General features: G+C 45.7%; 1 protein-coding gene across 3 annotated transcripts in view; it reads left to right on the top strand.

Moving 5' to 3' along the window:
* The window catches only part of LOC144790226 (membrane-spanning 4-domains subfamily A member 12-like), a 122,094-nt gene that overhangs the window by 28,327 nt on the left and 81,735 nt on the right, over positions 1 to 12,032 (top strand). For 2 of the 3 annotated variants that reach the window (XM_078665358.1, XM_078665357.1), the window contains one exon: positions 5,062 to 5,233. In XM_078665358.1, coding sequence (XP_078521484.1) covers positions 5,072 to 5,233 — 162 coding nt within the window. In that variant the 5' untranslated portion in view covers positions 5,062 to 5,071. Of the gene's footprint in view, positions 1 to 5,057; positions 5,234 to 12,032 lie in introns of all 3 variants that reach the window. The other variant, XM_078665356.1, reaches the window with a different exon arrangement.

Raw genomic sequence — 12,032 nt, 5'->3', positions numbered from 1 at the left:
TTCCATCCAGGGTCTTACCCAGGGTTCCCATGTACTCTTGACATCTATTGGATGCGTTGTGGACTAGTGTCTTATATATTTGTGAGAGCCCCCTTGCCCAGAGGACCCATAAGAAGCTTATCAACCAAATGGCTACATTTGTGAATGTTCTGCAGCTCTAGGGCAAGCGCTGCCAGCACGTGGCTCAACTGAATTTATTTGTGAAACTGTGTGTTGGCCAGGGAAATTTGGTCCTGTAGCTCCTGAAACAACATTATGGCAGGGCCTTCCTAGATGTCAGCCAGTAGAGAGATTCCAATCCTATCCCACTTGATAAATCCCTGCAGTCGGGTTCTGTGGTAGAGCCGAGTGCCCCTCCAGAGCTGATTAAGCTGTGTAACCCTCTTCAACCCACCCCAGTAACCGATTTGCCTGTTTCCATATCATGAGGACCACTCTTTTTGGGGCCGGCAGGGTTTGGCAAATTGGGCTCCCATAAAGTGTGTGCATGATTTTATCTAGACACAGTAGTGAAAGCTTAGTGGAGTACACAGGGTCTCTCCATCCTCCAGTGAGCCGGTCTTTAATGACTATCAGCTCGGATGCCCAATAGTGCATCCTAATGTCTGCCATGTCAAGACCCCGGTCATGTCAGTTGACAGCACTTATCGAAGGTAATGCAGATAAAGCCCCCTTTCCACAAAAAGGAGTGATTCATAGTTGTAAGGGTTCGGAACTAAGCATCTGGGATCTGAAGAGGAACATTTTGGAGGGCCTATAAGAGGCAAGGGAGGTTCTTCATCTTGAAAACAGCCACCTAGTCCAGCACTGAGAATGGGAGCTCAGTCCACCAGCTGATATCCTCTTTAGTTATTTCCATCAGTGGTCAAAGATTGAGGGTCCAGGTCAGGTTCAATTCCAAGCAAATAAAGGCCCCGGATATTGGAAGCTGAGCCATCACATTGGGATATTTCTCCTCCATTGAGTCATCTCGGCACCTGGACTAACCGTCACCGAAAGCAACTTGGACCAATTAGGGTGCAGGTCAGTGGGCCCCCGGAGAGTTCCATGATGCGCAGTGCCCAGGGCCCCAACACATACAGTTGTATAGTAGTACATCATCAGCATAAATAGCAATGCGGTCTTCTTCTCCACCATCCCATTTCCACCCACAGGTCTGGGCATGCTCTGAATCAGTCTTGATGGGGGCTCAATAGCTAGGGCAAAAAGCAGTGGGGACAAGGCACATCCCTGTCTGGTCCGTAATTCTATATGGAAGATGTGAGAGAGCACCCTTGGCGCGAGGTACAGCAGGGCCACCAGTACTCTGAAGCGGGCTCAAAGCCCATCCCACTTAGCACCGCTTCGAGATGGGATCAACCAACCGTATTGAATGCCTTCTCAAAGTCTACCAAGAGAAGCGCACTCAATTTCCTGAGCTCTTGTCTGCGAGCCAACGCCAGATGAAGGTGGCAAATACAATGCCTGTTGCTACAAGAGGACGCAATGCCACATTGGTCATGATAGACCAACAAGGATAGCACCCGGTTGTGTCTCCGGGCCAGGACCTTTGCAAAAGTCGCACCTTGTAATACAAACAAATTTGGTGGGCAGGTAGTACTACTAGGTAATTAAAAACTTAACTGTAATGAATCGTGGTGTCACTCAGGGTAAATAACACACCCCCTACCTTGGGTGTGAGTACACAACGAACAATGCCCTCATGCTTTAATATACTTAAGGAAATATACCCTGGCACTCTAATCATTTGATGCTGTTTAGTGACATGTACTTGTAAGGTTTGCTTGAAGAACTTTGTTACTTTTTCACAGGTTGCGTTAATGAGGAAGGAACTCATTCATGTTCAATGGTTTAATAATATCATTTACAACATGTAAATTCCATTTAAATTTTTACAGAAAGAAAGCAAAATTATTTATACAAGTACTAAACACTTTGATGATGTCATTTCGAAGTCCAAATAGTACAGCAGTTTTCGGTGAAAGACAACAGCCGGCACGTGTTTTGTCACTAAGGTGACTTTTTCAAGGCTTCATGACAGTACAAAAGATATACTGAATTTACATTTACTAAGTAATAAGTTACTTAGTTGTCCAACCTACATCGAGTACTGGACACATTAATATATTGAAATATACTTATGGAAGTTCAGGAACCTCATGGCTTCCAACACTCCACACGTTATGTGGTTTCTATACCTGTACTATCTAGAAACTGAGGAGAAAAAAACAGTTTCCCGCTAATGCTTGAACCACAGCCCTAGTATGGGCTCGTTTGCCATTAGAGGATTCTTTGGTGAACGTGGGATGGCCGATGATGAAGCCTGACACCTGGATGGTGTGTGAGGCCATCCTGTACATTTTCTTGCACAATTGTGCGGGTCCATAAATGCTGGATGAATAGAGTAGCTAGAGTTTTACTGCAATAGATAGCTCATCATAAACCTTTATCATTTCAGTAAATAGACTTGTGAGTTTGAATCCCAGCTCAAGTAAATTGAATGGTGCAATTTGGCTAACATTACCTGTTATTCATAGGACATGAAGCGATATATAAAACATTCTATTACTGTTGGAGGCAGATTGTTCTGTTACTCTTTTGTTAAGTATCTGAGCTTTGGCCAGTCTGCAGGAAGATGGGTGAAGAAGACTGACTGGCCGATGCGTGGGTAAAAGACCCCTCAGGTTGGGTGTTTTTGAGAGTTATGGCAATTCAGCTGGACCATCTCAGGCTACACTGTCCGAGGTGAGTGGACTTTTATTTTGGGGACAACTTTGGTGCCTTAGTTGCACCCTTTGGAGCAAAGTGACCTGGCATCAAATCCTGGTGTTCCCACTTACCTTTACATAACTGTGTGAGCGTAGGAAATTTGATTACCCCTCATGGGACTGAGATTCAGATCTTTCACAAAATTGCCAAGCTGATGATTCCCCATTGTACCATGTCCATGAAGAGATGCTCTCGAAGTTGTTAATGAAAGTTTTTAATGAACGGTACAATAAATGTAAACTAAACTCATAGAGGTGCAGTTGTAGTGAAATACTACTCCAGATTTTTAGGAAGGGCTAGAATCGTAAGGAATTAGACCTAATTTGTTGGGTCCCTTTTGGGGTAAAGATAAAAGTACTACAAAGGCTGCTGTTTGTATTTTGGGCTGTGCTCTTGCTTGTAAACACAATTCTGAGGATATTGGCAGAGGGTCACAGTCCCCAGACTCTCCCTCAGGACATAGTCCAGCCCCAGAGAGGGAATGGAATCTATGACTCATAAGTGCCCTAGGGATTTGAGTTTTCTTCTCTCTGCCCTCATTTTGGATCTCCCCTGAAGAATGAGAGATATATTTTGCTTTGGGATAAGTGTTTTGGTTGATGTATTTTTTTGTAATTATTTGTTAAAAGCACGTGTTCCACAGGCAACGACTTTAACCCTAATAGTAATAGGTGATCATAAAACAAAGTTTGTAAAAACAAAAAGAGAGATAGGGATACACAGGGAATCCCTCTTGGTCCCCCTAATTAATATAATAAACAACAAAGAGTGAGGAATCACGCTGGTCAATCTAGCCACATAGGAAACATCCAAACCACTTATTTTTACTGGTATCTGGTTTTCCACCATTTAAAATTATTTTGGGAATAAACCACGGTATCTTTTAAACCGCACACTTTCACTATTGCACTTAAACCACACTAAAACCCGCTCCGCTGTAACCAGGTGTCGTAGCACACCAGGGGTGCATTCGGCCTCTCTGCTGGGGACCCAGTGATGAAGCATGTCACCAACTAGGTTGGTGAGTGAGGGTTCTTTTAAAAAAGAGTGATTCCTCATGCCAGCGCTCTCCCCTTTTTCCTTCGTTTGGCCTCACTCTTTTGTAGTTTATGATCCTAAAACAAACACAGTCGACAGCAACAATTCAAATATAGCCAGAATCCTAGAATAAGAAAAAGCAGCCAAAATCACCATAACCATACAGCTTTAGTAAACAGGAGAGCGGAATGTTTTAAGCTGTTTACTGCACTGCCAGAAAATGGCATTGTTATAGGAAAATGAAAAATTAGTGGACTAGTGGAATACCAAATACTATCTGGCACTTTAGGTTTCTATGCCAGATATCATTGGCCAAGAAGACATATCGCTTCATATGCCAGGCAACCATATTCAAAATGATCCACAATATATCTAATTCACTGTTAGTGGATGAGCTCCAGACTTTGAAGCTCTGAACTGTTGAGCAAGAACCACTGCTCCTGGTTTATGAGCTCTGCTCTCTGCAGCACACACGTTAACACAATAATTGTCGGAGTTAGTGCATGCCCTGTTGAAAGCGTAGTTAATTGAAATGCTATCCCTAGGGTTCCATCAGTAGAAGCTTACCGTCTGTGAATACCACACAAACTTTGGTACCCATTCGAAAGCATTGCACAGATGCATTTTCGATGGCTAATATTTGTACACAATGAAGAAGGGATCTCAGGCCTATTAGGCACACTTGTGATAGTGTGGCTGTCTTATTAGATGTTAAATCATCAAAATGCAAGGCATAGCAGAAGTGAGATATCGCACCACTTGACCGTTGATAAGATCACAGGGTTAACCTTTTGGCCCACACTTAGTTCCTGTTTGCTGCTAAGAGGGAATGGGAAAGTCCTACAAGTTTGAATGGGAAAGTCAACATTTGGAAACTAAAAGGCTCTCAGGACCATGTTCTCATTCTGTTCCTACTTTATGATCCCTGAGACAATGGGTATCCATTTCAATGGCAGAGGAACCAAAATACAAGTCATGTGTCTAAGCTGCTACCTCTTTGCCACCTCAGGTTGATGTCCGCGGCCAGTTTCACTTTCTAGCCGTAGGATTATGGGCTGGACAACTCCTAACATGAAGCTGCATATGTTGGCGGCCTAGGCTGCACTGAGATGTACTTTTTCTCCCACCCTTGTCTTTCTTCTAGTCCCTCTATTGTCTAGCATTCCATGAAGGGCATGTCAGCATCTCAGTTTGCTTTTCACATTGCTTAGTGTACTCCAGTTGTAACTCTGAAATGTTTTTTTTTATAACCAGGGAGTAAACCATGTCATCCACAGTGGCTGAATCGGGCAACATGAAGGTAGTCACGGAGGTTTATGCGCCAGGTGATCCACGCGTGGCACAGCTGAGGAAGATCTCTCCTGAAAAGAATCTTGATTCCAATATTGGCCAGGCTTTTAAGAAGGTGCAACCCAAGGCAGTAGGGGTAAGCCAGACTAATGGCACTGGACACTCTTAATGGACTTATGAGAATATATATATGTGATTGTGTGTGTCTATTGAATTCTGTTGAGTCATTGAGGAAAAGTGCACTGTAATGTTACAAAGAAATAACTGCAGAATTTCCAACCGTGCTGCCTACTGCTTACTAATTGGTGTATTTGGAATGTGATGTAAATTTGTAGAAGAGGCACATGCACTTCTAATGCCAACAGTATCAGTGTGGCTCATTTAAAGAAACTTAAGGCAAAACCTTAGTAACAAAAGATTTAAACAACCGGTCTAAAATGAGCTCTGGAACGAAGCCAGTTCTCCCTAAAATCATTGGCCATGGTTCCTAGGCCTTGTTTTGTCAGATCTACAGTTATCACACATCAGAATGAAAGTGTTATCATTCCATCTTCAGTATTCTCTGGATGCATGACTGGGCTGGGGAGGGCTCTCCTCTACCTCATTTTCCCTCTAGACGTCTTTCCACTCAAGCCCCAACCATATTCCAGCTGGGTTTGGTACTATTCTGGCTTGATAGAGGTCCAACTAAGTGGAGATCACGGTAGCTCTGCTACTGTGGTTGCAGCAAATATCACAGATTCTTTCCTGTTCCTTGATGCCTCCAAAAAAATTCTTAGGTCATATGGTCTTAAGTTTGGAAAGAGGTGAAGTATTATTGTACCATTTTTCAGTTTTTGTAATGCACGTGGTGTTTTTCATACGGTTACACTTTCTGCGTAATTCTTGCTAGTGGGAGACTGGTTCTAGCAGAATATGTCTTGCAAGAACGTCCACTGCATGACTTCAAAAAGTGTATGGAAAATACATTGAGCTAGTGTCTTGTGTGACTTTTGAGAGTGAGTTTACTATCTCTGCCCTGGAACCCAGGAACTCTACTCTCCGGGACTGACCTGCCCTGTTGACCACACCCATGTTTATTACTTGCCTACTACAATGGTGGTTTTGATTTAGCGGATTAGTCCTTGTGGGGGTCCCTCCAACTACAGGGGACTTACCACATCCTGTACCGGTCTAAATTATGTTGTTGTTTGCTCTACATGTTTCTTCCTTCTGATCATTTGTAAAGAGCTCTGAAACCCTAATGGATCATGTTTGCGCTTGTTAGGAATGGGATTTCTGGCTAGCTGAGACTTGCGCCAAAGCGAGGCAGAAACCACAACTCTAGTCAGGATAAGGGAGTTACACTTCTAAAATAAGCCCTGCTCACCTCCTTGGTAGCCTGGCATGAGCAGTCCGGCTTATCTTAGAGGCAGTGTGTAAAGCATTAGCACATAACCAACAGTAATACAGTGTACGCACTACAAAAGGACACCACACCAGTTAAAAAAAAAAAATATCCAATTTTTATATAGTAAGACAAGACCAAATACGGTAAAAATCCACAATACTATACTTCAAAATCTTCGCTTATCAAAATATGCTTTTAAAAATAGTTCCTTAATGTCAATAGCTCCGTCCGAGGCTATCACGGCGTTGTGAACAACAAATCCAAAAACAGTTCTGGCTGACCGCGGGGTCGCAGCCAACTACAGTGTTGGGAAGACCCGCAAGCAGTACCTTTCAGAGATGCAGGGCAATGGGACCCTTTAAGTCACTCTCGTTGCAGGTCGACCTCCTTTCTGATGGGATCCGGAGCGCTTGCTCCAACACGCGTCGGGTGCTGCGGTGTGAAGCACATCGGTGCGGCGTGCGTTCCCCCCTGGTTGCGGTACATGCAGCGACTCAGTGGTGGCATCAGATGGCGTCGTCGGTGAGACCAGGGTCGCGGTGCGAGATGGAAGCGGTGCTCGTCACAGTGCTAGCAGGTCACGGTGCAAGCAGTTGCGTTGTCGTTGCTGAAGCGCTGTAGTCGGATGACGAGCTGGAGTCGATGGCGCTGACGTCGATAAGCCTAGGCTGCGGTGTGGGATGAGGGTGGTGCATCATGTAACTCACGAGCTGTGCCCCCGAACCATGGTGCGGGCAGCGGCGTCTATTTCGGCGGGAAATGGCGGCGTCAGGAAGGCCACGGGCTCGTCGTGTAGGGAGGCGGTGCATAGTGTGGTGCCCACAGGTCGTGGTACGAGCAGCGGCTTGGTGATGGCGTCAGCAGGCGTCGTCGGTGAGACCAGTGTTGCGGTGCGGCATGTCGACAGTGCCCTCTGTGGTGCCAAACCTTCCGTGTGCAGCAAGGCGGTGTGGAGTGCAGTGACACCAGGGTCTCGGTCCGGCGTTGCGGCTGTGGCCTCTGCGGTGCCTTCAGGGCATGGGTTCGGCATGGTCATCGTAGGCGTCGTCGGGTGGCGTTTTTCGGATTGCAGTACAAAACACACAGTCCCCAGTGTTGCGGGTCGAGGGACCTGAAGTCTTGTCTGTGCTTGAGACTTCGTGAACAGGGGGCAAGCTCTACCTCGAGCCTTTGGAGAGTCTCACCACTTCGGTTGCAGAAAGTCCAGTCCAGGCCTTTCACTGCCCAAGACCAAAGCAGCCACTGCAGGTCAGCCCAGCAAAGCACCCAGCAAAGCATTTGTTCCTTTTGCAGCTACTCCGGTGCTTCTTTTTGGCAGTCTTCTTGTTCCAGATAAGTTCTAAAGTTTAGGGGTCTGGGACCCAGCATTTGTATCTAAAAATCTTTTGATCTTTCAGGCAGAGGGTGTCTGTGCCGGGCCAGTACCAGTTGGACTGTCTCTGGCGTGAATTCCTGGCAGGAGGTGAAGACGGCTTTGTCAGAGGCAGACCAAGCCCTTTGAGGTGCAAGGATATTCCCTCCATCTTCCCCCATCGTAACCCAGGTCTGTTTAGCCCTTTCCTGACCTACCTAGACTATCAGGAGCCACACCGCTCCCCAGCCATCTGTCATCCCAAAAAACAGACAGGCTAATACACATTCCAGCAGAGGCACATGGGATGACCGAGCAAAATAATACCCACTTTCTAAAAGTGGGCTTTATGAACTCAGAATGAAAAGGGCACCCTTGCTAAAGGCTGCGTCTTTAGACGCTGAGTTCAGGCATACCAAACTTCATTCACTTATACTTTTTTCGGGCTACGTGGGTGGTACAATCCGTGCTGCAGGCACACGAGCAGCGGTGGACTCACAAGCCCCAGCACCCGCAGTGCCCGTTACTGGAGGCTGACAAATAAGTCGCACATCCAATCATAACACAATTTACCACAGGAGCACGAGTGCTTTACCACTGATCAGCAGTGGAAAAGCGCGCAGAAACGTTATACCAGCAAAAACAGAGTCAAAACCGGGAAGGCAGAAAGCAAAAAACTAGGGGGAATCACGGCAAAAGATGCCAAGTCTAACAGCGCCATATACAATTTTTAAATAAATAAAATACAGTTTTCATGCAGTGTTAAATGCGTCATGTCTGCATGCGCTTGACAGTTGGAGGAAAATGTCACTGCTCACCCGCCCCAATCAGTACTTCTTTCCTTACAAGGATGAAGCAAAATGAGTGTCTAACAACACGTTTACTTGTGTGGTTGTGTAAGATGCTGCCTTGAAGAGGCGTCGAGATCAGTGGAGAAGTAGAGGACCCAGGACCACTGAAGTCTTGAGTGTTCGATCCTGATGATCCCAGAACGTTTCCAGGTTTCAAAGCTTTTCTGAAGGGTAGAAGGAGTTTTATGCTTTCAATTTTGTTGGGACTGTTGAGTGTCAATGATGCAATCAGGAGACTCCAGAAATGTATCAAACGTGAGTTTATTATTATAAATACAGGATTCCACGCCCCACATGTCCTGCCTCCAAGGAATCAAAGCTGTAATTGGTTTAACTTCAGATGGATACCTGGCACAAAAGTAAACATGTACAAACATAACAGCAGAGCGTGGCAGCAAGCCTAACAGGGCAGCAGTCCCTGGCATATGATGTAAACATGAAAGAGGGACAAAGTGTCGCACTACAGGGAAATGGTTTTCAAATGAGACAGCCCTCTTTCATTCAGAGGCTTTCTTTTATGGTGAGTTGATCTTAGCCAGGGGTTTGGTAGTTTGGGCCTTGGGGATGTTTTGCCATGATTTGCTTATATTGAAGTTTGTACTGTTATGTAGCCTTCACTGGGGTGAATGTATGACATTGTTCTGCATTCTGTCCATCAACTGCTGTTTTTGCATTTGTCGCCCCAAGTGGGACGGTTATGCTCAGACGTGAGTCCCGTGCTCTCCATGCCACTGGAATCAATCTATCCTGGCTGCTGAGGGCTGAAAGCCCGAAACCGGTCCTAGGATGCTTGTTTCCAGTCCAGGGAGGACCTGGCTTGGCAGTTCGGGCTGGACTGTTCCCATTAGGCACAGGGTCAAGACTGATTTCCATTTGGCTGGGTTCCAACTGGAATCGTATGGTGAACAAAAAAAGCGATGGTATTAGACCCAAATCTCTGTACTGGGGTAAATGTATGGCATTGTTCTGCATTCTGTCCATCAACTGTTTTTTTTGCCTTTAAGCTGTCACCATTTGTTCTGCTGGTGGTCAGTAGGGGTCTTTCAAGAATGTTGTCAGGTATTGAATTTCCTGGGCTCTGAAAGATGCACAACAGGATTTCTGGCTCCCTCGACATGCATACATGACCCTGTGCAGATCACACCCCAAGCCAGGCTTTGCTAAGAGAAGTGTGGGGGGGAGGGGGGTTGCACTCAATAAACAGTGTTTTGGAAAGAATTAGCCCAGGGGCCAATGAAAGCCAGATGTAATTATGGTTCCAATGAGACTACAAGCTCGCCCATGTCCACGAGGGGTTTCCTGTTTCCCATTTCTAGGATTTTCTGAAGTTCTGCATGAAGTTTTTCTGATTTCCTGACTGGCTGTTTCAATTGGCTTCAGGTCTGGGCTGAGCTCTAGTGGCTGACCTACATAAATACAGTTTGGGTTTGTTTTAGCATTAGTGCAAACTGCTTGCTCCTGTGCTTGTAGGGGCCTTGGCTGCCAGATTTTAATTGGTGGTAACTGCTCATATAAAAAAATACTGCAGGGATAACACCACATTCAAAATAACAGCATGTGCACAGTGTTGCACGAAGGTAATAATCAAATTCATGAGACATCTGTAGGGGCTTGAGCATGTACCAGCGCCTTGAGACCCTTGCGGGTGAGTAGTCACGCTTTACAAGCCTTTGATTGCTTGATTGATTGTATTTGCACCCATTATTAAGGTGTGGGTCAAAATGACCGATTAAAGAGTCTGCTCTTGCTGACAGCATTCTCTGTTAAACCTGGGACGTGTTGGGCGTCTTCCTTGGCACGTATGGCCGCCTTTCCACAATCGCTTGTAATATTGTAGACACCCCTCTATCAATTCAACAGCATCAAAAAGAGGGCAGGGCCACAGTAATAATAATCTGTTTTGATATAAAGATTCATAACACACGTGTTGCTGTTCTAAGCTATGTGAGTGACAGATGTTATCCATTCATAGTACTCAGTTCATCGACCTTCAGGAGGATGAAAAGTCAAATAAACCTTGGTTGGATTTGAACCTGTGATCTGCTGATCATGGTTTGTTCTGTTGCTGCCCCCTCCCAAAAGGAGGCTCTGAATGCCAAAATCATCTTTAAAAGAAGAAGCCAGCAAGAGCACTTCAGTACCCATCATCCTTCTGCAATGGAAGTGACATCACTCCTTTCCTGCCAACTCCATCTTTAAAATAAGAAGCCAGGCAAGAAGGCGTCATTTCCCATTACCTTTCTGCACAGGAACCGACATCACAGCATTTTATGTCTTCTATCTGCAGAGAAAACGGCATGAATTATTGCCTTCTCCTTACTTCACTCAATTCATCAGACAGTCCTAACGCCATTGCTTCCGCAGCGAAGAACATACAAGGACATTGCTTGTTTGGACCTAAAAGGGCCAGGGCTATGGGCAGGTCCTCTATTCCACTGGAATGTACAAAGTAAGATCATAATCATGTGCCTCACACAAAACCCCATACTACCAATTCCCAGAAACACACCCAGACTAAGATGACACAAACACTCACACTGCATCCGCCCAACACATATACCCAACCTTTTACCTACCAGACCACTCATTCCAACTCGTGCTTATTAACCCTTGTTCTTCTGTACTCCAAGCACCATATATCGTAGAAGCATGGTTCACCCCCCACATCCTCACACATCCCAGTAATATGACTCCTTACATCGCATAGCAATGCCACACATGCCATTACAACGTGGGTATTACTACGAGATGTAAATTACAACGACCACCATTACAATGCAAAATTTTACAACGACTATGCCTTTGCCACACATGCCATTTCAACGCAAAAGGCATGTGTGGTAAAGGTATACTCATGGTAAACGTTTGCAAGGTAAGTGATTCCACCCTACCCTACTTTAAATCCTAATGTAGTACCACTGCATGACACTCCCCCGGCCCCCAGTCCTCCCCCTACAATAACACTACACTACCCTGCACGACCCGACACTACCCTCCATCCTAAAACACTACCCTACACATACACAACACTACCCTAAACCACTACCCCCAGAACGACCCTACCCCCAGTCCGGTCCCTACAATCAAACACTACTCTGCACGCGCACACTCAGCCTAAAACACTACCCTACACTACACAAACACCCCAACACTACTCTAAAACACTACCCCCAGCACTACCCCACACCCCCAGTCCGGTCCCTACACTCAAACACTAGCCTAAAACCTAAAACACTACCCTACACTACACAAACACAACACTACCCTAAACCACTATCCCCAGAACGACCCTCCCCTTAGCCTCATGCCGATCCCTACACTCTAACACTACCCTGCACGACCC

The sequence above is a fragment of the Lissotriton helveticus genome, chromosome 1_1 (genome assembly GCF_964261635.1).
Source record: "Lissotriton helveticus chromosome 1_1, aLisHel1.1, whole genome shotgun sequence".
Taxonomy (NCBI): Eukaryota; Metazoa; Chordata; class Amphibia; order Caudata; family Salamandridae; genus Lissotriton; species Lissotriton helveticus.
The sequence above is the reverse complement of the archived record's forward strand: the minus strand, read 5'-3'. Positions and strand labels throughout refer to the sequence as shown.